Below are 27,318 nucleotides of genomic sequence, written 5' to 3'. Positions count from 1 at the left end.
GCTGTTATCTGTTTTTAACTGTGTGAGGGGCTCTTCTCCAGGTTACTTTATGATGATTATTGAAGGATAATATTTCCTACTTGATCAAAATATTTTAATTTCTATGATAATAATTTTTAAACTTTTAAAAATTTTTATTTATTTTAATTGGTGGATAATTACAGTATTGTGATGGTTTTTGCCATAGTGAATCAGTTGACAGTTGTTGGGTTAAATAATAAAATGATTGAAGCTGAGATGCCAAAGAATTCTACATGTCCTCTATTTCTGGGAAAATAGAAAATGTGAGTGCATATTCATATAGATTTCACTTTGTGTATTTTTGATTAATTTTGATTGCTAAAGAAATACTTAAATGCCATTTCTTAAGGAAAGTTATTCTTTTTTAGTTTTCTTTTTACTATAGAAAAGCAAGCCTTTATTTGACTTCATGAAAATAAACAGAGCCCACCGAAATGAGAGCAAGTCTATTTATTCAGAGCTTGCTATAGCAAGGAATCAGCCACCACCACTTGCATTTGGCAGAGAATTTAAGGCATGCAGGAATACTTAAAAGAATTATAATAGAAAAAAGGAAAGGCTTCAAATGTTCCGATGTGACTGGAAATTTAGAGGCAGGCTCACTAGAAACAGGGCCTCTCGTGATCGGTTAGGGGTGGATATTTGGCTTTGTCTGATTGGTCCTACATTAGAAATGGGGTGGCAGCAGGGGCTAAAAATTGGAGAAGCCGACAGTTATTAAGTGCTGACCATTTTGGTCACTTGCTACACAGGTCATGGCTTGGCTTCCTGAAGTAGTGGCCACAGATTGTGGGTCAGAATTCTATTCTGAGTAATGGTCTAGCTATCTGGTGTCCATTTGTATGTTCAGTTTCTCAACTTTAGTCATTGAATCGAAGGGAAATGTCTTCTTAAAATGATCAATCTTATTAATCTTTATCAGGAGAATGATTTTTTCAAGTCAAGGGTTTTTACATAGAAGCCAAGTAATCATTAATAATATTTATTTCACAAATAAGGAAGAGCACCAAGTGTGAAATCAGTTTTCAACTAAACCTTACACAGATTCTTTTTTTTTTCAATTATGCAGTATTTATTCCTAAAAAGATTGTATATTAAAATGATTTAATATTAGGTATTTAATGCAGTGAACAAATGTTCTATCGTGCTTTAATGCCCTATGGATATTGTAATTAGAATTTTGATTAATGACTTAAATAGACTTTTTTCCAAATTATAATTAAATGTTTCTTGCTTTGTTGCTTTAAAAGATAGTTGGCAAAAAAAAAAAAGATAGTTGGCTAGGTACCCCTTCTTTCCACCAAAATGTCTTTAGTCATTATGTAAATCTTCAGGTTCATTACAAGGAATTCAGATAAAGAGATGATTTTTTACTTAAAGCTTAGGTAGTACTGCAGCATGTGTTTCTGATTATTTCAAGCCTTTCATTCACTGAACTGCTTTTTTACATCCTTACTTGTTCTTCAGAGTTCAGCTTTGTCAGGTTGCACTTGTAAAAAGAACCTTAAACTTTAAATTTCAACTCCAAGCAATTGGGTTTTGTTTTAATGTAAACAAACCATACGGGTGTTGCCTTGGGTAATTCACAACAAGAAACCTTTTGGGAAGTATTTGTGCTAAGGGTGTAATCATTACAATAGTCTTGAGCCCTTGGGCTCTTCAGTCACTGTGCTAGCTAAAACCTAAAAGGGAATAGAGAGGCCTTCATTAATCAGAAGGTGGAATTCCATTTAAATGAACCTGAAGAAACCACAGAATTGCTGTATTATTTCTAAGTCTCTTCATATTGTAAGCCAAATCCTGCAGAAGTGTACAATGCTAGGCTTTCTCTTTTTACTCTTGTAGACAGATCTGTACCAGGAAGCAATAGAGGGTATTTTTTCCATTCCAAAGCAGTGGAAGATCAACTTGCTTTGATCTTCTGCCATCAGTGTGTTGAAGAGTGTTAGTAAAATTTAGCTTTCTAGATATTTCTTACCTATTTGGATTTATCAATTATTACAGTTCTGGAATAAAGAGCATTTCTTAAGACTTGTTCTCTGGTTGCTGGATAGGCTATATTGATAGGATCCTTGTTCAGTTCAGTTCAGTCATTCAGTCATGTCCAACTCTTTGCGACCCCATGAACTGCAGCACACCAGGACTCCCTGTCCATCACCAATACCTGGAGTCCACCCAAACTCGTATCCATTGAGTCAGTGATGCCATCCAACCATCTCATTCTGTGCCGTCCCCTTCTCCTCCTGCCCTCAGTCTTTCCCAGCATCAGGGTCTTCTCAAACTAGTCAGCTCTTCTCATCAGGTGGCCAAGTATTGGAGTATCACGTTCACCATCAGTCCTTCCAATGAACACCCAGGACTGACCTCCTTCAGAATGGACTGGTTGGATCTCCTGCAGTCCAAGGGACTCTCAAGAGTCTTCTCCAGCACCACAGTTTAAAAGCATCAATTCCTCAGTGCTCAGCTTTCTTTATAGTCCAACTCTCACTTCCATACATGACCACTGGGAAAACCATAGCCTAGACGGACCTTTGTTGACAAAGTAATGTCTGCTTTTTACTATGCTGTCTAGGTTGGTCATAACTTTCCTTCCAAGGAGTAAGCGTCTTTTAATTTCATGGCTGGAATCGCCATCTGCAGTGATTTTGGAGCCCAAAAAAATAAAGTCTGACACTGTTTCCACTGTTTCCCCATCTATTTCCCATGTAGTGATGAGACCGGATGCCACGATCTTCGTTTTCTGAATGTTGAGCTTTAAGCCAACTTTTTCAGTATCACGGTAATCCAAGTCTATGCCCTGACCAGTAACACTGAAGAAACTGAAGTTGGACGGTTCTATGAAGACCTACAAGACCTTCTAGAACTAACACCCAAAAAAGATGTGCTTTTCATTATAGGGGACTGGAATGCAAAAGTAGGAAGTCAGGAAACACCTGGAGTAACAGGCAAATTTGGCCTTGGAGTACAGAATGAAGCAGGGCGAAGGCTAATAGAGTTCTGCCAAGAGAACACACTGGTCAAAGCAAACACCCTCTTCTGACAACACAAGAGAAGACTCTACACATGGACATCATCAGATGGTCAAAACCAAACTCAGATTGATTATATTCTTTGCAGATAGAGAAGCTCTATACAGTCAGCAAAAACAAGACCGGGAACTGACTGTGGCTCAGATCATGAACTCCTCATTGCCAAATTCAGACTTAAATTGAAGAAAGTAGGGAAAAGCACTAGACCATTCAGGTATGACCTAAATCAAATCCCTTATGACTATACAGTGGAAGTGAGAAATAGATTTAAGGGACTAGATCTGATGGACAGAGTGCCTGATGAACTATGGACAGAGGTTCATGACATTGTACAGGAGACAGGGATCAAGACCATCCCTGAGGAAAAAAAAAATGCAAAAAAGCAAAATGGCTGTCTGAGGAGCCTTACAAATAGCTGTGAAAAGAGAAGCGAAAAACAAAGGAAAAAAGGAAAGATATACCCATTTGGAAACAGAGTTCCAAAGAATAGCAAGGAGAGATAGGAAAGCCTTCTCCAGTGATCAATGCAAAGAAATAGAGGAAAACAGTAGAATGGGAAAGACTAGAGATCTCTTCAAGAAAATTAGAGATACCAAGGGAACATTTCATGCAAAGATGGGCTTGATAAAGTACAGAAATGGAATGGACCTAACAGAAGCAGAAGATATGAAGAAGAGGTGACAAGAATACACAGAAGAACTGTACTAAAAAGATCTTCATGACCCAGATAATCACAATGGTATGATCACTCACACTCATGTAGAGCCAGACATCGTGGAATGTGAAGTCAAGTGAGCCTTAGGAAGCATCATATGAACAAAGGTACTGGAGGTGATGGAATTCCAGTTGAGCTATTTCAAATCCTGAAAGTTGACATTGTGAAAGTGCTGCACTCAATATGTCAGCAAATTTGGAAAACACAGGAGTGGCCACAGGACTGGAAAAGGTCAGTTTTCATTCCAATCCCAAAGAAAGGCAATGCCAAAGAATGCTCAAACTACTGCACAATTGCACTCATCTCCCACATTAGGAAAGTAATGCTCAAAATTCTCCAAGCCAGGCTTCAGCAATATGTGAACCGTGAACTTCTAGATGTTCAAGCCGGTTTTAGAAAAGGCAGAGGAACCAGAGATCAAATTGCTAACATCCGGTGGATCATTGAGAAAGCAGGAGAGTTCCAGAAAAACATCTATTTCTGCTTTATTGACTATGCCAAAGCCTTTGACTGTGTGGATCCCAACAAACTGGAAAATTCTGAAAGAGATGGGAATACCAGAACACCTAACCTGTCTCTTGAGAAACCTGTATGCAGGTCAGGAAGCAACAATTAGAACTGGACATGGAACAATAGACTGGTTCCAAATAGGAAAATGAGTACGTCAGGGGTGTATATTGTCACCTTGCTTATTTAACTTATATGCAGAGTGCATCATGAGAAATGCTGGGCTGGAGGAAGCACAAGCTGGAATCAAGATTGCTGGGAGAAATCTCAATAACCTCAGATATGCAGATGACACCACCCTTATGGCAGAAAGTGAAGAACTAAAGAGCCTCTTGGTGAAAGTGAAAGAGAGTGAAAAAGTTGGCTTAAAGCTCAACATTCAGAAAGGATCCTTGTAGACATGAGCAAAAATATATTATATATTTTGTGGGCTCTGCTCAGTCCAGTTCAGTCACTCAGTCATGTCTGACTCTGCAACCCCTTGGACTGCATAATGCCAGGCTTCCCTATCTATCAACAGCTCCTGGAGCTTGCTCAAGCTCACGTCCATCAAGTTGGTGATGCCATCCAACCATCTCATCCTCTGTCGGCCCCTTCTCCTGCCTTCAATCTTTCCCAGCATCAGGGTCTTTTCCCAGCATAAGGAGTCAGTTCTTCGCATCAGGTGGCCAAAGTATTGGAGTTTCAGCTTCAGCATCAGTCCTTCCAATGAATATTCCAGGCTGATTTCCTTTAGGATTGACCAGTTTGATCTCCTTGCAGTCCAAGGGACTCTCAAGAGTTTTCTCCTGCACCACAGTTGAAAAGCATCAATTCTTTGGCGCTTAGCTCTATGGTCCAACTCTCACATCCATACATGACTACTAGAAAAACCATAGCTTTAACTATACAGACATTTGTCAGCAATGTAATGTCTCTGCTTTTTAATATGCTGTCTAGGTTAGTCATAGCTTTTCTTCCAAGGAGTAAGCATCTTTTAATTTCATGGCGGCAGCCACTATCTGCAGTGATTTTGGAGCCCAAGAAAGTAAAGTCTGTCACTGTTTACATTGTTTCCCCATCTGTTTGCCTTGAAGTGATGGTACTGGATGCCATCATATTAGTTTTTTGAATGTTTAGTTTTAAGTCAACTTTTTAACTCCCCTCTTTCACTTTCATCAAGAGGCTCCTCAGTTCCTCTTTGCTTTCTGCCATAAGGACGGTGTCATCTGCATATCTGAGGTTATTGATATTTCTCCTGGAAATCGTGATTCCAGCTTGTGCTTCATCCAGCCCGGCATTTCACATGATGTACTCTGCATATACATTAAATAAGCAGGGTTACAGTATACAGCCTTGACGTACTCCTCTCCCAATTTCGAACCAGTCTGTTGTCCCATGTCCAGTTCTGACTGTTGCTTCTTGACCTGCATACATATTTCTCAGGGGGCAGGTCAGGTGGCCTGGTATTCCCATCTCTTTAAGAATTTCCCACCATTTGTTGTGATCCACACAGTCAAATTTTTAGTGTAATCAATGAATGAAGCAGAAATTGATGTTTTTCTGGAATTCTCTTGCTTTTTCTATGATCCAGGATGTTGGTAGTTTGATCTCTGATTCCTCTGCGTTTTCTAAATCCATCTTGAACAGTCTGTGGGCTGTGATACAGGAATACATTTTACGTACATATTAGTCAGAAGATGGGATTCTGCCTGTTATTTGAATAATGGAGAAACTACAGTTGTAATTCTTACAGATTTTCTGGTAGACCTTTTGTTGAAAAATATTCACAAAAGTTTTAAAAAATAAGGCACCAGATTTTGCAGTTACCAGTAGCACATGTAAATACAGGTGGCAGTAAGTTGATCTCCATGAGGCTCCGTGCAGGAGTAATAGCTCCAATTACTGTCACAAAGGTTTGTAATTGTGTCTATTGCTGCCAGACAATAAATGCTTTTTAATATAGTAAGGCCATAAATGTACACGCTGCTGTTGTTTAAACAAAATACAATTTTCAGCAAATTTATCCTTGAAACACCTGCTATAATCAAAAAGAGGTGAATGCTATCAAAATAAACTGCCTAAATTAACTAGACACACATACATTTTTAGAGCAGCCGGTGTGATTACTCAACTGCAGGTTGTCTCAGAGAATGAGAGGAAATATTCACTGACGGACTTTTACAGGCACACTTTCTTTAAGGGAGACTGCACGAAAAAGTACTGTTTTGGATTTTTGTATTGTTTTTAAAAAATGGTGTCATTTAGTGGACTTTAAGTTGCATTCTCAAGGTCAGCTGTATTTTTTTTTTCTTTTCTTTGTAGTTTGTGGATCATGGGTGGGGTTGTAGGAAAGTATACTAGGCATAATTACGCATTTGAAAATACTACAAAGGGGCGAAGGAAAATCCAGCCATCCTTAGGCACCTGGAAATGATTTTTAGCTGCTTCTGTCAGCGCTGAGCGTTCAGGATATTCTGTGTTTAAACTTGGTTGAAGATGCTTTCCTTCCTATTTACCCTGAGTGTGATAAATGTTTCAATTGGATCCGGAAAGGTTTCATTTATCACAAGTTGGAACAGTTTTTGCTTTAAGAGATTACAATCAGCTCTAACTAAAGAACATCAACAGTGGTAGATTTTTAAGGAAATAACCAATAAAAATTACATGTTATGTAAATGCTGTAGAGGAAAGTGATTCATGCCTCATGGCAGATATACCTCAGGTAGACATTTGTGATTGAGAGCGTGGAGTTAATACACATTGATTATAACTGAAATTTCTAGACTGCCTAAATATTTCATTATTGCAAAGTATAATTTCATGTTTCCTTTTAATTACTTAATATAAAATATGAATTGAAGCAGAAACCATTTATCATATGGACCTCTCTATGAAATGCACTTTGTAATTGCCTTGCCTCATTTTTCCAATCAATAGAGCAGTTCTCTAAACCATCAGAATGTTTTATTACAAATTTCTTAACATTTGTACAGATTGTTACCCCATAGTCTTTATCCCATTATATGTGGTTGTTTCTTTATGCCGTGGTAACGATTTATGTTTCTTAGTTCTTCAAATATGTAGATGACTTCCATTTTTGTTTTCTGAGTATCAGTATGAGATCAAAGTTTTGATGATTAATTCTTGAGGTTGAGAGGGACTGGCAAGGTCATCCCTTCTGACCCTCCACCATGATTCCTCAGCGTCATGTGAAAAAATGACATTCTGAGTCAGCCTGGGAGTGTTCCTGCATTTTCAGAAGAGCCCTTTTCTCTGCCTTGCCAAATCTCTTCTCAAGGCTTAACTAAAATTTGGAAGCCCTCACTCAGAAGATTTGGACTTTTAAAAGGGGTGTGGATAGAGAAAGCATGAATAACAAGATGGAGTCAACATATGAAAATGCTTAGTAGCAGATGGTAATCAGTATAGATAATCTCTGAGCACACATTAGAAATGTTATTTTTTAACTAACAAGGTATTTTATGGAGAGATTATGGATCTCTACTTTCAGGTCAATTACAGTCAGATGTGAGGATCCCAGTGATTGTTATGATAGCCTTTGCTTACCCTTTATATGCACGTCTTATTTTTCTGTACAAGAGGAATGTCTAGGAAGCAAGAACTTTCCCGAGGAAATACATATTTCTAGCATGATTCCCACACCCCCTGCAACATATAGCATACACCGAACATACATACCGAACTCTTCCTAAGTCATATGGTTAGTTCTTTGAACACTTAGAAAGAAAAATCCTGCTTCCACTCCAAAAAGGTGTACCACAGAAGACTTTAAGCTGCTGACAATTAAAGAAAAATCTCCCATTTAAAAATTCAAAGCAACCACATTCTGCAATTATCCTGCAACCTGGTGGGCATTTTTCATTAAGGAAGTAATTTAATCTCATGAAAAAATTATTTAATTTAATGCACAGTCTCTCTCTTTTTCTCTCTCACTCACATACACAAAAATGTGAGCAGTGATGAAGCTGAAAATTAATGTAACAATTAGGACAGGAAGAAGCGATTGCAAAACTGCTTGTGCAGAGTGACAAAATGCAAGAATACAGATAATGTTCCGTCATTAGAGTGGGGAGTGTTCTGGGTGGAGGAGGGAAATACGCTACTCATATCCTTGCAGAGAGTATGATAAATTATTGACCTATTTCAAAAATATTTGCTACAGTGAACTTAGCCATATGCAGCTCCTTCTATCAAGTTGTCTTCTTTGCCTCTTTCATTTAACCTGATTTCCTGCCATCAGATTACCAGAGAATTTTGTCATTGACTGTGGATGGGATATTAAACATGTCACAGGAACATCAGTATTCCAGAGCGAAATCTTGAGACTGATCACTTTGGGACCGCAGCTCACCCTTGGCCCTATCTCTGTATGACTGCAATGACAGTTATCATTTTAATAACGAGGTCTGTCTCCCTCTGGCTAAAACACAAATGAGTTGTCTGGGTCCCCTTCCAAGCAAGGCCTTGCTGCCCAACTTCAGAGAGTGCTGTCTGCAGACAACCTCCAGCTATCAGCTCCTTTAGTACAGAGCTGCCTAACCCAAGCTCATGCCCTGCCAGGGGAACCCACATCTGGCTTATGTGAGTTGTTTATAGTTTGTGACTTACATACATAACGCTGATTTGAAAATTCTTGAATATGTCATTTGGGAAACATAAGTACACATTTCTCTTACAGTTTCTGCTAAGAGTGGAATTGCTGGGTCATAGTGTCTGCGTCTGTTCACCTTTAGCAGACCCTGCCAGATACTGATCATTTTTGAAAGTAATTATACAAATTTATACTCTTCCTGCCTTGTCTGAAAGTTCCAGTTTCTCCCCATTTTCTTCAGCGTTTAGTATAGTTTTAGTCTTTTTTATGTTAATAATCATGGTGGGTTTCTTGTGATGTCTCATTGTCATTTTAATTTGCTTTTTCCTGATGCCTGATGAAGTTGTGCCTGTTTCCATATGTTTATTTGGCAATTGTGTATTCCCTTTTGTCTTTTGCTATTGGGTTACCTGCTTTTTCTTTTGATTTAAAGAAGTTTTTTTTAAATACCCTGGACATGAGTCCTTTGTCAGATATATTAATATGTATTGTAAATATCTACCTTTTGGCTCTCTTTTCACTCTTATGGGTGTACTGTGATAAAATGGCTTAATTGTAATATACACAAAATGATCTGTTTTGGAGAGAGTGGAATATGGCTGATATTTGTGTTTTAATCTTTGTTTCAATAGTCTTTATTTAAATCTAGGTTTAAGAATCTTTGCTTCCCAGTGTTAGCAAAGATAATCTCCTGTTTTCCTCTTGATGCTGTATTGTTTTACCTTTTTCATTGAGATCTGCAGTCCATCTAACATTTATTCTTATATACAGTGTGAGGGTGTAAGGCAGAACTCAAGATTTATTTGGTTTTCATATGTTTATGCAATTGACCCAATTTATTTTCAAAAATTTTCTTTTTACCAGTGTTCTGCTTTGTCATAAAAAGAGAACATGTTTTTGTGGGTCTGTAACTGGACATTCTGTTTTATTTCATTGGTCTGTTTGTTTCAGTAGTATCTCTTAGATTTTATTTTCTGTTTATTTGTTTCTGCTATTTAAAAATACATTTATCTGTGTATGTGTGTATTTGTACACATCTCCAGCAAACTTGCTAAACTCACTTATTCATTCTAACTGTAGGCCTATAGACTTTTGCATTTTCTGTATATACAATTATATTATCTGCAAATAACATCCATCTTATTTCTTTCTTTATAAGCCTTATCCCTTTTATTTCCTTTGTCTTGTCTGAAATATACTGATTAATAATCCTAGTCTATGTTGGATATACATGGCATTAGTAAGGAGAAAGCTTTAAATATTTCAGTTTTACCATTAAGGATGATGTTAGCTTTATGACTTTTATAAATATCATAAGATGGGTTAAGGAACTTTCTTTTTTGTTCCTAGTTTGTTGAGTTGTTATTATGAATGGATGTTAAATTTTTTCAAGTGATATTTTTCTTTATTCATCTATTGAAACGACCGTTTGATTTGTCTCTTCTTGTTTTCTCTCATGTTATAATGGTTTATTGAGTATTTAACCTTGCATTTTGGAATTAATGTACCTTAATCATGTTATATTGTCTTTTTGTATGTTACTGGATTCTGTTGGCTGTTAGGTTTTTATATCCCTACAAAAGATACTGATCTGTATTTTTTTTTTCTTGTTTTTTAAATATCTTTGTCAGGTTTTCCTGTGATGTTCTGAAGTTCTTATAAAGCAAGTTGGCAGTTGCTCTCCCTTTTTCTTCTATTTTCTGGTAGAGTTCACATAAGGTGGTTGTTATTTCTTACTTACGTGTTTGAGAAAACTCACTGATAATGCCATATAGGTATAGGAATTCCCTGGTTGCCCAGCTCCCACTGCTGAGGGCGCAGAGTCAATCCCTGACTGAGGAACTAAGCTCCCACAGGCCATGCAGCATGGCCAAAAACAAAACGAGACACACAGGTAAAGCATGTAGGTGTGGCTGTTTCTTTGTGAAAAAGTTTTTAATTACATATGTTTATCCTAAAATGTTTCATATTTTTTCATTATACTATTGATGTATGAATACATTCTTATAAAAATTCAAATATTAGAGGTAAAACTAAAGACTCCTTTAACCATCACCCCATAAAATTTTTAGTTATGCTTTATTGCATTTCATCAGAGAAAGGACGTGATATCCTGTGCTGGTCTTTGCAGGTTTAGGCTCTACCCAATTTGCCTGTGTGAGCTTGGGCAGCCTACTTTGAAGCAGCCACATCTCAATATCCTCATGAAGTTTTTAAGAGAATCATATGTGATGATTTTAGAAATAATGTTTAACATAGTACCTGACACATATAACGCATTCCTTGAATATTAACATTGAATTTGCTATTATTAGGCTTAAAAAGATCTCAGAATGGATGTAAGGTACATAGGATTTCCTCCCCAGAGTGATTTTTTTAAATTCCCAGAGAAAATGAATTCAGAGTTGAAACAAAGGTTTAAAAAGAAAAAATGGGTTAGGCACTTTTCATGGAGGGAACCCGTAAAAGCTGTTGTAAATGGTTTTATATTCATTAAAATAAAACTACAAAAACAGAACAATGAATGAAGATTCCATCACTAATTATTCATAACAGAATTGAGGGAGGAACAATAAGAATAGAGGGAAACGGTGGGACATACAGCAGAAGTAACATTCTGTGATGGGAAGCAGTTCAAGACATCAGGGCCTTGGGACCCTGCCCCTGCCCTTGGGGGCTGGAGCAGAAGGCGCCCATAGATCAGTCAGCTGTGCCCTGGCATGGACTTTTCCTGAGCCTGTAAGAAAACCATCCCAGTACACACGAAGGTGCCTTCCTCAGCTTTTCTATATCAAGAGTCTTTGGCACAATGCCTTTCCACACATAAAGAAGCTCAAACTTGGGTGGAAAAAAAAAAACTGAGAATTTGACATTTCACAAGTTGTAAATTAGTAGAACTTATACACAGATAAAAGTTCCATTTGCCATCCCTAGCTCATGTTTCAGACTCACTTTTCCCTGCTATTTCAGAGAGGCGCTTTAAGCACTAAGTTGGGAAAAAACAAAATGTCTCTGTGTATGCAAAGGAAATTGTTCAGGTGTTGTTCTGTTGAAGTAAAACCCAAAGATCTGTAGTCTTCCAGTCACCTTAACTTTTGTAACTAGATCTCATACATTTTGATTTTATGGTATACTATGAATCACCATCTGCAGAGATGTTATCACAGTTCTCCAGTTTCTGAAAAAGGGACATATATAATTTGGTACTCAAGAATTTGGAACAGGGAGGAGGATTATAGTTTCAACAATACCTTTGCCATCTACCTCACAATGACAGAACTACACACAAGATTTTTCATGAAAGGATTTGTAAAATAGAAGGAAAGTCTAAAGAAATGATATTCTCTATCATTATTAGTTTTCTCATTCCATAGAGAGAAGAAATGTGCTAGATTAGATGAAAAGGTCACCTTCAATAGCTATGGTAAATGATGCTTAATAGACACACGTGGAGCACTTTGGAATAGGTGACCAGTAACCTCTCGTAGTCCATGTTATCTCACTTGACACGTAACAAAAAGAAATCTTGGTTTACCTTAAGTACTCTCTGGTAGTTCATTTTATGACAAAGAAAAGCAGCATATAGTATGTGGAAGAGGCACCAGTGTGGAATGATTTCCACTTTCCAGACATGAAACTTCGGAAAGGTCGTTTAACCTGATTCTTTTCTTCCCTATAAATTACGTATATATAGTCAGATTTCTGTATCACAAACCACCCCCAAATCACAGTGGTTTACAACAATAATAACATACATTTATTCTCATTCAAGATACGCATTTGCCGATGTGTGCTCAGCTGTGGCTTTGCTCCAGCTGCTTTCCATGTTTCTTATTCCCAGACCTATAGGATAAACCCTTTGTGGGGCTTGCCTATTATCATGGCTGAAAGAAAGGGCAAGTGAGTTGACAGTACCTCTTACAGCTTCTGCACAGTCCTGGCGTAGGCCCTGTCCATCATCTCATTCCACTGGCCAAAGAGAATCACGTGGCCAAGGCCAGCATGGCTGGAGCAGTGAAGTGCACTTCTCCCGCAACCAGCAGCAAGTCACATAACCCTATTACAGGGCTGGACAGCGGTGAAAAAGAAGGGACAAGGAATATCTACTAGTGCTCTCAAGCGTTGAGTCTCAGACAAGAGAAGTGTTTAAAAGTGCCTCATAACTGAATGGATTCTCTCTTGCTTAAGAATTGCTGTTATTGTTTAACAGTTCTTCTTACTGTTCCTTATTTGGAGAATCAGATCCTAACATATCATTGAAACCTGTACTCGCCATTCTTACCACTAGCCTTTCTAAAGTTTTTACTCTCTCAGTTGTAGTTTTTTAAAGCTATGTATTCATGTTTGGGGACCTCCCAGATGGCTCAGTAGTGACAAATCTGCCTGCAACTTAGGAGACACAGGTTCAATTCCTTGGTTGGGAAGATCTCCTGAGAAGAAAATGGCAACCCACTTCAGTATTCTTGCCTGGGAAATCCCATGGACAGAGGAGCCTGGTGGGCTACAATCCATGGGGTAAAAGAGTTGGATACAACTTAGCAACTCAACAAGAACATTCATGTTTTTAAAATGTTACAAGTACAATTATTTATATCCTCTATTATATCTATATTAAACCCCTTTCAGAAATGTCTTTGGGCACCCAGGAAGTTTTTGACATTTTTTCCCCTGATGATTAAAAGTGACAAGATTCTCTTGTAGGAAATTGGGAAAGTGTTATTAGAATGAGGAAGAAATTAAAAATACCAATATTCAAATCCTGTCTTAAGCACATAAAAATATACACAGATATTAATTTTTACTAGGTGGACAACTAATGAATATACTCTATTGGCAGTGTTTTCCTACCTTACTGTATGCTACATGTGTGTAAAACAGGCTTTTTTTTCTATGAAATATTTTTATATGAATTTAACATTTTAATATACAATATTATATATTGACTATGAAATCATATGGAATTTTAAAATCCAGTGATAAGCACTTATGAACCCAGTACCCAACCTGAAAGAGAACTGGATCACTACAATACCCTGGAAGTTGTCCATGTGCTGCCCTGCTGCTGCCCCTCCCCACCCGCTGACCCGTAGGCAATCACTGTCCTCTGATTAGAGTACTGCCAGTAGCTGCTGCTGCCTCTTTTTTTTTTTCCTTTTTGGTGTTTTCACATATGTGTGTGTCCTTCCCAGGTGGCTCAGTAAAGAATCTACCTGCAATATAGGAGACCCAGCTTCGATCCCTGGGTAGGGAAGATTACCTGAAGAAGGCAATGGCAACCCACTCTAGTATTTTTGTATAGAGAATTCCACAGACAGAGGAGCCTGGTGGGCTACAGCCCATGGGATCACATAGAGTCGGGCATGACTTGGTGACTAACACAGCAACATGTGTGTACATCTCCAAATAGTGCATCCTTGATTTTTGCTTTGAGCTTTATAAAAACGTTATCATACTACATTGTTTTTAGGAATGAAATATATGTTGCAGAATTAGTTTAAATCATCCTCTACTGTTAGATATTTAGAGAGTGTTCTGCTATTTTACCCAGAGCTTATACATCGGCCTTTGTGTGTATCCCCAATTACTTCCTTGGGAATAATTTCTAGAGGTGAAATTGCTGGGTTAAAGTGTAAGAACACTTTTATAAGGCTTTTATAAAAATAGTTGTATGTCAGGAAATGTGTCTATCTCAAAGATCTTAAGAAAACAAGCATTCAAATTTGCCTGGCAGATAATTATAGATCATTACTAGTTTTCCACTTTAAAAGGCAATAAGAATACACAAATGTCCCATTAGCTTATCAAATTAGAAAGTCCAAAACCAAATTCTTCAGTATTTCTGACCCCCTGAAATCCATTCTGTTCTTGTCACACTGTGATTGTACTATGCTCTCAGTTCCTAAGACTAGAAACCTTGCAGACATCTGTCTACTTCCCCCCCACCTCTTCAGCCACCTCACACTTCCCCTGAGTCAGTAATCAAATACTTGTAGTCTGTCTCTGCAATGTCCCTGGAATCCACCCCTTCCCTTCCATTCTTACAAGCACTGCTCTGATAAACCCCTGCTAATCTGTCAGTGAGCTTCCCATAGCCTCTTAATTGGCCTGCTGCTGCTGCTGCTAAGTCGCTTCAGTCGTGTCTGACTCTGTGCGACCCCATAGATGGCAGCCCACCAGGCTCCCCCATCCCTGGGATTCTCCAGGCAACAACACTGGAGTGGGTTGCCATTTCCTCCTCCAATGCATGAAAGTGAAAAGTGAAAGTGAAGTCTCCCAGTCGTGTCAGACTCTTCGTGACTCTATAGACTGCAGCCTACCAGGCTCCTACGTCCATGGGATTTTCCAGGCAAGAGTACTGGAGTGGGTTGCCATTGCCTTCTCCAATTGGTCTGCTACCAGCCTTAAATCTCTTACCTTTCTAATTAGTCCTTCATTCTGTTACTTTCTCAAAACACAGACTTTAAAACTGAAATCAAAACTCTTTGATAGCTCTCCATTATCTCTACAAGATAAAATCCACACTCCTTAATTAAAGCCCTTGATCTAATTTAATCTACCATCTCCAGCTTCGTTTCCTTGTGATTCAACCACCCCACCCCACCCCACCCTAAGAACTTTGTGTATTACATTCTAGCCAGCCTGGCCTACTGTTCTCTATGTATTTTCCTGTTTTCCCTTGTTCTTGTTACTCCCTCAGCCTAAAATACTGTTCCTCTCCCCCTCCTTTTCAGCAAGTTGAAATGCTAGTACTCATGTTTCAAGGTTCCAATGAAATGCCAGCTCCTCCATGGAGCTTAACATCAGTTTAAGTTGTCATCATTATGCACAGATGAGTCAGGCATGTTTGCTTCTCTCAAAATACTTTGAAAATCAAAACATGAAAAAAATGCATGTTTTAAACATTTGCTGGATAGAAAACAATGCTAGGTAGAAAAAAGTAGAACAGAAAAGTATTTTAAACACCAGTTACACTAAATTTTAAATATGTATAAATATATGTGTATGTTTATACATTTATATATGTATATATATATACACACATATACATATATATCTATTGACAGAGACAGAGACTGATAGGAATACTTGAGCTTGATGTTTATTAAGCTTCTAACATTTTTTTTTTTAATCAGGCAGGATGAGTACTTTACAAAATTATTATAATGATACTTGTTAGGTTCGTTATCTTTCATCAAAATGCTTGCTTGAGCTTAACAGGTTTCCATTTTAAAACTTAACCATATTAGGTCTAGTTGCAGGAGGTCAGCCAGTTGATTCTCTTTTCCTGTGTTTTCTGGCTTAGTTGGAGGGGCCTGTTTCCTGGTCACATCTGTCTAACCATAGTCATAGGTCATCAGCAGTCCCCTCAAGTATAAAATGAAGGCATTGCTCTAGATGACTATTAGATGGGTGAATCGATCTTCAAGATTCTTTCCACGCTCTGTATTCTGAGCTACTTTCCACTCATGAGACAGAAAAAGTGTTTAAGGACACAGCAAAGTGCTGTTTGTTCTCTGCTCTAGGGTTTCCCTGGTGGCTCAGGCAGTAAAGAATCTGTCTGTAATGCAAGAGACCCAGGTTTGATCCCTGGATCAGGAAGATCTCCTGGAGAAGGGACTGGCTTCCCACTCTAGTATCCTTGCCTGAGGAGCCTGGCAGGCTGCAGTCCATGGGGTCGCAGAGTTGGACACAGCTGAGCGACAAACAGTTCTTTGACTAGCACCTTCACTGGTGTCAAGCAGCCAGTTTCTCCTTTTATTAACTCTGAATCACCAAAAGATACTGTGTGGGGATTAGCACCCTGGGCTTCTGATCCACAAGCACCACTACCTCTGGCGCCTTGGATGTGGCCCTTTCTGTCCCTGAGCATCTGTTTGCCTATCTGTGAAATGATGAAGGTCAGGCTAGATGCTCTTTGAGCTTCTTTGCAGATGTAATGTAGTTTCATGATTGATATGTGTGAAATATCCAAGGATTTTTTACCATATAATCACAGACACATGTTTCAAAGTTAAGAAATCATTAGAATAGAACTATTCACAAAAGAATTTTTCCTTCATAAAGTGGTGTAGATATAAAATGCGAGCAGGAAGGGAGAAAATGCAGAAAGGTATGTGTGATTGAGGGATAGCCTGGCCCCATCACTTACTTCAACTCACCTTAATATTTTTTCTCATCTGATGAATATTTTTCAAGTCTTAAAGTTGTTACCTTTAGTAATATAAATCAAAAATTTTGAGAATCTCTTCTAGGAAATTAAAATGTTGTGATAGATTTTAAATATGCACATTTAGATCAGTCTAGAAGTAGTAGAATATGTCTCAAATATATGAACTCTAATAATCATTACAGAGATTTCTTAAGAGAGAGACTCTGAAGTCTAAACAAGAGAGCCCCATTTTAATTTCAAGGGACAAACTAATATTTGATATATGATACAAGTTCAAACTACCTTACAATTGTGCTCGTTTCACATGCTAGCAAGGTAATGCTTAAAATCCTTCAAGCTAGGCTTCAGCAGTATGTGAACCAACAACTTCCAGGTGTACAAGCTGGATTTACAAAAGGCAGAGGAACTAGAGGTTAAATTGCCAACATCCATTGGATCATAGAAGAAGCAAGAGAATTCCAGAAAAACATCTGCTTCATTTACTACACTAAAGCCTTTGGCTGTGTGCGTATAACAAACTGTGGAAAATTTTGAAAGAGATGGGAATACCAGACTACCTTACCTGCCTCCTGAGAAACTTCTATGCAGGTCAAGAAGCAACAGTTAGAACCAGACAGGGAACAACGGACTGTTTCAAAGTTGGGAAAGGAATATGTCAAGGCTGTATATTGTCACCTTGCTTATTTAACTTATATGCAGAGTACATCATGTGAAATGCTGGAATGGATATATCTATCACAAGCTGGAATCAAGACTGCCGGAAGAAATATCAACAACCTCAGATACATAGATGATACTCCCCTAATGGCAGAAAACAAAGAGGAACTAAAGAGCCTCTTGATGAAGGTAAAAGAGGAGAGTGAGAAAGCTGACTTAAAACTCAAGAAAGAAAAGAACTTAAGAAAACTAAGATCATGCCATTCAGTCCTATCACTTCATGATAAATAGATGGGGAAACAATGAGAGACTTTATTTTCTTGGGCTCCAAAATCACTGCAGATGGTGATTGCAGCCATGAAATTAGGACACTTCTTCCTTGGAAGAAAAGCTATGACAAACCTAGCTGCTGCTGCTGCTAAGTCACTTCAGTTGTTGCTGACAAAGGTACATCTAGTCAAAGCTGTGATTTTTTCCAGTAGTCATGTACAGTTGTGAGAGTTTGACCATGAAGAATGCTGACTGCCGAAGAATTGGTGCTTTTGAACTGTGGTGCTGGAGAGGACTCTTGAGAGTCCTTGAACTGCAAGGAGATCCAACCAGTCAATCCTAAAGGAAATTAACCCTGAGTATTCTTTGGAAGGACTGATGCTGAAGCTGAAGCTCCAATACTTTGGCCACCTGATGTGAAGAGCCAATTAATTGTACAAAACCCTGATGCTGGAAAAGATTGAAGGCAAGAGGAGAAGGGGGCAATAGAGGACAAGATGGTTCCATGGCATCACCGACTCAATGGACATAAATTTGAGCAGACTCTGGGAGATGGTGAAGGATGGGGAAGCCTGGGGTGCTGCAGTCCATGGAGTCACAAAAAGTTGGACATGACTTAGCAACTGAATAAAAACTTGATTCCAGAGTTGCTTCTGTTATATATAATTGTTACTGTTTAAACAAGTATTTCTTTTCTAGTAATTAGGGTTTTTTTTCCGTTTTGATGGGTAGTCATAAATATTAACCACCAGCAGTGCAGGGATAATTTATATTCAAATTGTCAGACATCACTCTGTGAACACATAAAATAATTTAAATTTATTTAGAACCTTTTATCCTGAAGTGCTCTACACATATTTCTTTATAATCTGATTGCAAGCTATATATAGGCCTCTCCTACCTGAAACAGAGCAGCAACCAAAGTAATTAAAATAAAGAATACAGCTTCAAAAAAGTAGAAGAAAGAAGGAAATGTATTTTTCACTTGTTCCTCTATGCTGTTATCTCTATAGGATTGGAGAATCCATGTTGACCAAATGCACCAGCACAAAAGTGGGATTGAATCTGCTCTAAAGGAAACCAAGGTATGTGAATTACTTCAGATGAGTCCGTGAGTCCATTTATTCATCTGTGAAGTACCTGTTAAGGGAAGACATGAAAGAAAAACGGCCCAGTCCTTACCCTTGAGGAGTTTACTGATCAAATATACCATATTATATTGCAACAGCCCTAAGATTTAAACCAACTAAAGAAAGGTAACTATTTAAAATGTGTGTGTTATATATATATATATATATGTATATATATATATAGTTTATTGCATACTTTAGATACAGTTTATTTATATATGTAGGTGTGTTAGAATCATTTCATCATTCTTTCCTCTTTGAATCTCAAAGAATAATAGAGCGCCAGGCCAGCAATGCCTAGAATCTACTGCTTCCAGGCTTGCTGCCCTGCCAGTAATAGGGACTTTTGGAGACTACCACAAGGAAGCCAAGCTGCAGTAAGGTTCTGGTTCCCCGACTGGAGCTATAAGTTTGGTTTGGTTTGGTTTGAACAGTATAAGTTTATTTTCCCACAGCTCCAGAGGCCAGAAGTCTGGTATCAGGATGCCAGCGTGACCAGGCTGTGGGAGGGCTCTCTTCCTGGCTCACATGCAGCCACTTACTCGCTGTGTCCTCACATGGGGAAAGAGAGCTATGATGTCTCTTCCTCATATTATAACAACACCAGTTCTGTGAGCTCCACTCTGATGACCTCATTTAATCAAAATCACCTCCTAAAAGGCTCCAGTACGGTCACTTGAGGGAAGATGGGGGAGAGGAAGGCATCAGCATATTAATTTTGGAAAACACAATTCAATCATAGCAAGATTGCTCATGCCAAAGTATGTATCTGCTATAGAACCCCTTTTTCCCCCTGGATACCACTCAAAACTGGCATCTTTTTTTGTGTCACCCAGTGATGTCACTGCAGACTAGAGTGATAAGTTTTAATGATCTACTTCCAGCTGCAATATTCCAGTCATCTTTGAATTGGGCTTATAAGAAAATTATGTTATTCCCTTACCTACTTTGATTGTGAACTTTAAAGCAAATTCCACTCACACACATTTTGGATTTGCATAAGGACAAATAAATCAACTAACACTACCAGGTGCTTTTTAATTTTAACATTCTGCAAAGTGTGACTAAAATAATTCTCCTTGCAGACTTTTTTGTTACTGAAAATTTCAAACTGTTTCGTCTTTTTCATTTGTAACTAAGAATTTGTGGGCTGAACAGAGGTTTAACCCATTTAGAACTACTTTGGAAAAACATATTTGTGCATTCTTTGCCTATTAAAATTTTATGAAATTTCTAGGGATTTTTGGACAGACTTCATAATGAAATTAGTAGGACTCTGGAAAAGATTGGCAGCCGAGAAAAGTACATCAACAATCAGCTCGAGCACTTGGTTCAGGAATATCGCGCGGCTCAAGCCCAGCTGAGTGAGGTAACTGAAGAGTGACACCTGGGGCTCATTCCAGGTCATGACTCTAATCCCTAAACTTGGCACAGCACTTCTCTTCTAGAGGGTCATGCAGTGCTTTTCACAGACGGCAGCACAATAATTCTCTGCCCGCATTCAGAAGCAAATGGAACTTGTCATCTCCATTTTAGAGTGATAGAAATGACATCCTAGGAGTCTTTAAAATGCATTTCTTCATCTGATTGAAGTAAAAGAAGTCATGTATTCCTTAGAAAAGGAACAGAGTGTCAGGACACCTGGTTTTGTTTCTAAGTCTGCTGTTAATTTACTGTCTAAGTAGGAGGAAGTAAGAGTATGCATTTACATGTGTCAGGGAGAAAAGACAGCCTTGCCATAATGGCTTACAACCACATAATCAGGGATATGAAAGTGAGACACATTCAAAGACAGCAGTTTAATTAATTAAATGAGCACATTTTTTGATCCTTGCAACGTTTTAGAATTTCAACCAAAAATAAAAACCTTCATCCTTTGAAAGCAGCCGTGCTTTGTTCCAGCGGTAGGGATCTAAAGGCTTTTTTCTCTGGGATTTATGCTCCCCACTTTCCTGATGTTGAGGAAGACCACTAAGAGCACTTACTGATGTCAGTTGAAGGCAGACAAAGTTAGAAGGAGAAAAGAATGGGAATAAACTGGAGATACTTCTGTATGAATACTTTTAGGAGTTCTCAAAGATGAAGCAGAAACTAACCTTCACATTTTTTATTGTTTGTTTAATTAACTGTTCACACGTATACACATGAATTTATGGATATTTTTACTTTTAAAATGCTGTAAAAAGTCTGATTAAAGCCACCCTGTATTTCTCAAACACCGACACTAAATAATTGTTAAATAAGTTCCCAAGAACACATTCTATATTGTCATACTGCCTGTTAAATCTTACTAATTACTGATTCTGATGTTCTGTTGTTTTTGAGAATGAGTTTTCTCTGCATAGCAGGCAGATTAGATCAACCAAGAGCCATTGTCTAAACTGTTTAGGAATGGCTGAGGACAGATTTTTATTGTGAATTGTGGCCCTGTGTGTTACGAAGTCAGTATATGGTGATTGAGGTAGTTCACCCTTATATAGTGTTTTCATTAAATACATGGTGCCCGTTAGGGACATTCAAATAGCTGCTGTTAAAATGTCACTTTTCACAAATGTATTCACAGACAAGGAAGGGGGTTGTCATAAAATGATATGCAGAAGTTGTGAATACAAAGAGGTCATATTTAAGTAATCTGCTTGTTTTGATTTTGCCGTTAAACAAAATGTTTTCTCCCTCAGGCAAGGGAGCGTTACCAGCAGGGAAACGGTGGAGTAACTGAAAGGACCAGAATCCTGTCTGAGGTACACTGTGTTCACCCAAATTCTCACCTGTCAGCAGGGCCCTGCTGTTGACAGCCATGGATGGTTTAATACTGCTACGGCCATGGTTGTTTACTTTAGTAATTGCTTCCTGTGGCTCTAAATCCTTTTCTTCAGGAGAAAAATCCCTAAATTTTCTTTTCAGTGAATCAGTTAGGTATTTATATGCCTACTTATTTCCACAAAATGGCTAAAATTGTTTTACTAAGTGTAACGTAAAACATGCTAATGATATTAGCACGTTTATAACCTTCCTTAATCTTTTTAAAAACATAATAATTATAATTAATATATAGAAGAGTAAAGTATTTACTTAAATGTCTCTTCTCCGTCCATGGGATTCTCCAGGCAAGAATACTGGAGTGGATTGCCATTTCCTTCTCCAGGGGATCTTCCCAACCCAGGGATCGAACCCCAGTCTCCCGCATTAGAGGCAGACACTTTAACCTCTGAGCTACTATAGTAAATTTTAATGTTAGTATTTAAGATATAATTTTTTTAAATGATTGTTGTTGATAACTTGTATGTGATCCTATTTGTCTGTCCAGAAACTGAGACAGGCATTTAACCCTTTCCCTTCTAAAGGGATTTTTAGACTATTTTTAGAATAGTATAAAAAGAAGAGTTTTTAGAATGTTTACATACATTGTTGTATTTACTTTCATCATTTTGCAGGAGACGGAAGACCTAATATATATTAGTTATATTAATAATGTATTATATTTTATGTATTAGGTCTTACCTTTAAATATGTGTGTGTATGCATATATATATATGTATATATAAATAATATATACTCCTGCTTCTCACTGAAGAGCTGAGAGGAAAAAAGGCCTGACAAGATCAGTAGCCAGTGTGGGACTAAAGTCTGACTGTCTTTGGATACATTCAAGTATAATTGTTACAAACTTTTCTGCATAGTGGGCTTCCTAGGTGGCTCAGTGGTAAAGAATCCACCTGCCAGTGCAGGAGACCCAGGAGATGTGGGTTCAATCCCTGGGTCAGGAAGATCCCCTGGAGAAGGAAATGACAACCCACTTCCGTGTTCTTGCCTGGAGAATCCCATGGACAGAGGTGGGCTGCAGTCCACAGGGTCACAAAGAGTCTGACGTGACTGAGCAAACAGCACACACACATTCTGTGCAGTAGAATTAAGCTTTTCCCTGGAGATTATTTGAGGAGTAAATAGTTATTTTAAAATAATAAGAATATTACTTTAGAAATATTTAGACTCTAGTCCTGTGGTGCTTCTAGGCAGATAAAACATTATACAGAACTAAAGTGCTCACTTACTTTAGGTAAATTAACACTGGAAGGGAGTCCAGGGAACCATTTAGTTCTTTCGGAGTATGTAGTTATCCCCAGTTGTAACATTTCAGATGCCTGAACAAAATTAATTTGCTTTACTTGGATGTGTACTTTATTCCCAAGGAAGTTTTTACTCACCAGTATGATAAAAAATAAAGACTACTAAGTTATAATAATTATGGTTTGGTTCTGCTGCTGCTAAGTCACTTCAGTCGTGTTTGACTCTGTGTAACCCCATAGACGGCAGCCCACCAGACTCCCCCGTCCCTGGGATTCTCCAGGCAAGAACACTGGAGTGGGCTGCCATTTCCTCCTCCAATGCATGAAAGTGAGAAGTGAAAGTGGAGTCACTCAGTCATGTCCGACTCTTCGCGACCCCATGGACCGCAGCCTACCAGGCTCCTCTGTCCATGGGATCTTCCAGGCAAGAGGACTGGAGTGGGGTGCCATCGCCTTCTCCATCGTTTGGTTCTAGATTGTATCAAAATTTTTTCAGTTTTTTAAAGGTGATAACTTTCTACCAACATTAATGCTAGTTTGGAATTTTGCTAATAACAGAGACTATAGTACAATTGTGAGTATGATGTAGAGTATATATAAGGGCCAGTATAACAGCACAGTATGCCTCTTGAAGTTCATGGTTTGGATAAAGCAGTTAGAATATTTTTACATATAGCCATATGACATAAATGTTATTTTTAGTGTCCTATAGTGGAAGAGGTGGCGTATTCTCTTACAAAATTATAATATTAAGAAAGATACCTAGTAAATCTTTAGAATTAGCAGAGCCTTTAGGATGTTTATGGTATTTTAATTAATAACTAGTCATTAGAGACTTGCATGGTAGATGCTGTGAGATAACTGCAAAGCTTGAGTGCCTAATGCCTAAAAAAAAAACAGCTTAGATCTTTTTTATTCTATCATGTTACAACCTGAGACAGTTAATGAGAAAGTAATTTGGGGACGTTTAACAATAGGAGCACGCTTAGAAGATAAAAAGCTTAGCATGTCTGCATACTTTATCTTATTGTTCAAATTATGTCCAGGATACTGCTAATATCTTTGTATCCCTTTATGTGTGTATTACGTCTGAATTATTTGTCTTAATACATCATTCAAAAATTTGGAAGTTTCTTTAAAATCCAGCGCTCATGAGAACTTTTGTTTTCAATGAAAGGTTACAGAAGAGCTAGAGAAGGTGAAACAAGAAATGGAAGAAAAAGGCAGCAGTATGACTGACGGTGGTAAGTACACACTAATTTTAAGAAGAAAATGAGCAAAAGAAGTGTCTCTCCTTAAGAAATGTATTTTTAAGAAGCTATTAATAAATAGGAAGTCTCCTTTTTAAAATGAATTTGTTTGAAGGAGGGGGTACATGGTACAAAAATGATGTCTGATAATCAGTATACTATCTTCCTTATAAATGAGCTGAGAAGAGTCATTTTTACTGTCATTCAGGATTTTATTCAAACTATATCTGTTCAGAAATAGGGTAGAAAATATTTAAATATACACTTTGATATGCCTGTTTAAAAACGTGATATTTTGTTCTGTTTTCATCCAGTGAGATTCATCATTCCAGTTTATTGTACAAAAACACTCAGTGTAGGTGGTGATGTGATGACTCCTTTTTCACTCACCCCCAGTAGGCCTGATGGGCAAGGGTCAGACAGGGAAGAATTAATATTCGGACAGTAATCATCCTCCATTGTGAGCTAGTTACTTTGACATGGCCTGGTGGTGATTGCCCAAAGGCCTTTCTATGTTCTAGAAAGATTTTAGAGTTCTAATGGTATATACTGAGTAATCTTTCAAAAGGTGACGTATAGAGGGTTTGCAGTATGTTTGAATGAACCCATTAGCTCTGTCTCAAAGTAATTCTTTCTTCCCTTTGTATCCCTTTTTTAATCTCCTTTCTCCCATAGTATCCTTTTTTCCTTAGACAGATATACTAGCCCATTAAAAAATACTGAAGAAATCATTATATACCCCTTTAGCAACTCTTACTCTAGAAAAGAAGTTCAGCCTCAGTATATCAAATGCTACATCATTTCCCAGCCTAGAAATTTCAGGTGTTTAAAATGCCGCAGCAAAACTGTGTGAATGTCAGTAAATTGTTGGCTGTGTTTTTAACCCTATTTTTGGCTTAAGACAAAGTGAGGAAAATGTCATACCATTCTGTAATAAACTGATACTCCAAATGAAAATTTTCACTCCATGTTATTTTCATTCTGCAGCTCCTCTGGTGAAGATTAAACAGAGCTTAACGAAGCTGAAGCAAGAAACCATTCAGATGGACATTAGAATCGGTGTTGTGGAACACACATTACTCCAGTCGAAACTGAAGGAAAAGTCCAACATGACAAGAGACATGCATGCCACAGTCATTCCAGAATCTGCAATAGGCTCTTATTAAAACATACCATTTTTCATGCTTCTGATTATTGGTTTTTTATAGAAAATCATATTTCATGTTGCATAGATTACAAAGCACAGTTATTCCTCTTCAAGCATGTTGATGGGTATTTTTTAACATATATACACACATATTGTATCATGATGATTATGGATGGTCAAAACTTTTAAATTGAATATCATATTTAATAAAGTAATTTAAAATTCTCACTTTCAAAGCAGCTTTCACTAATCATTACATACAGTAAAGCCCTGACCTGGTGGCTCCCTGTTCTTATGGTTCCTTGCATTTGAGGGAGAGGAATGTGGTGCAGAGTGGGTAGGACCCATGCTTTCTGCAGGTGCTGCTGCTGCTGTCAGCACAGGGACCTTTGGCATAAGCCGGCCCCTTCCATTTGATACACACACAGTGATCTCAAGTGTTTCTGCTCCCAGATGCAGCCAGCAATGGCTGGGAATTCTTTCCAAAATTCCAAACTACCCTTGCCTCAACTTTATGGTTACCTAAAATTACATTTTTTTAAAAAAGCATAAGAATAAAACTTTAGTATCTTTATTAACATTTGAAGTTTATTACTTACCATGACCATTTCATGACTAAACTGATTTTATATCTACTATGATCTAAGGTTCCCTGATAGAAAATAAATATTTCAGTCATGTTTGATTATGTTCCTGTAGTGAATAAAGAGGTGTATACATTTCTCAGTTCTACTTTTTTCTGTGGTATCAGATATACTAAAGAATCATTTTGTAGCAGAAGGAAGGATATCAAGTCATGTCACAATCATCCTCCTGGTACTGGCGGTCTTTATTTACACATCTTGCTGAGCAACTTTCTCATCTGGGATTTCTAAGTTGGTGACATAAGCAATATGAGAGTGACCAGACTTGGAACTGGGGGAAACTGATGAAATGTGCTCAAACCAGAAGATAGTCCACACTTATTTTTTTTTAATAAGGGGGAAACAAGGATCTAGTGATAAATTTTGATTAGAATACTATATTTGTGTGTGTGTATGCATATATATGTGTATATATATATATATATGACAGAAAAAATAAAATCCCCTTTTTATTTTTCATTTGATTATTTTATTTCCACCCTGCTTTGTTTTAGCTTTTACTTTCCATATATATACCCTCACACACACAAATCTTTTTCTTTCAAGCTTTCTAGTTTAAGATTACATTTAGATAAATCAGTATGCATAAACTATTCTTTTACTCAAGAGTGAAAGTGAAAGTCCTGTCTGACTCTTTGTGACCCCATGGACTATACACTCCATGGAATTCTCCAGGCCAGAATACTGGAGTGGGTAGCCTTTCCCTTCTCCAGGGGATCTTCCCAACCCAGGGATCAAACCCAGGTCTCCCATGTTGCAGGCAGATTCTTTACCAGCTGAGCTATCAGGGAAGCCCATTACTCAAGAGGGTGGCAATCAATACAATGGCAAAGTCAGTTTATTTAATTTGCGATAATAAGTAGTTTGAAATGAAGTCCCACATTTTTCCCTTCCTTTATGGTCATTGGGAGGCGCAGAACAGAAAGACCAAAACCTAACTTTTGGACCCACAAACTCAACAGCAGTTTCCCTGAAACTTATTTGCATAGGTATTGTCATAGTTCAGACGGTAAAGCGTCTGTCTGTCTACAATGCGGGAGACAGGTTTGAGCCCTGGGTTGGGAAGATCCCCTGGGGGAGGAAGTGGCCATCCACTCCAGTACTATTGCCTGGAAAA

General features: G+C 37.9%; 1 protein-coding gene across 1 annotated transcript in view; it reads left to right on the top strand.

Annotated features, from left to right (window-relative positions):
• IFT57 (intraflagellar transport 57) overlaps nt 1–26,278 on the top strand; it is a 70,246-nt gene extending 43,968 nt beyond the window's left edge. The window contains exons 7-11 of the mRNA XM_005674895.3: nt 18,977–19,048; nt 20,331–20,462; nt 21,772–21,834; nt 24,338–24,404; nt 25,398–26,278. Of these exons, the coding sequence (XP_005674952.2) occupies nt 18,977–19,048; nt 20,331–20,462; nt 21,772–21,834; nt 24,338–24,404; nt 25,398–25,576 (513 nt within the window). The 3' untranslated portion in view covers nt 25,577–26,278. The remainder of the gene's footprint in view (nt 1–18,976; nt 19,049–20,330; nt 20,463–21,771; nt 21,835–24,337; nt 24,405–25,397) is intronic.

The sequence above is a fragment of the Capra hircus genome, chromosome 1 (assembly GCF_001704415.2).
Source record: "Capra hircus breed San Clemente chromosome 1, ASM170441v1, whole genome shotgun sequence".
In the NCBI taxonomy this organism is placed as follows: domain Eukaryota; kingdom Metazoa; phylum Chordata; class Mammalia; order Artiodactyla; family Bovidae; genus Capra; species Capra hircus.
This window is presented reverse-complemented; position numbering and strand designations above follow the sequence as displayed.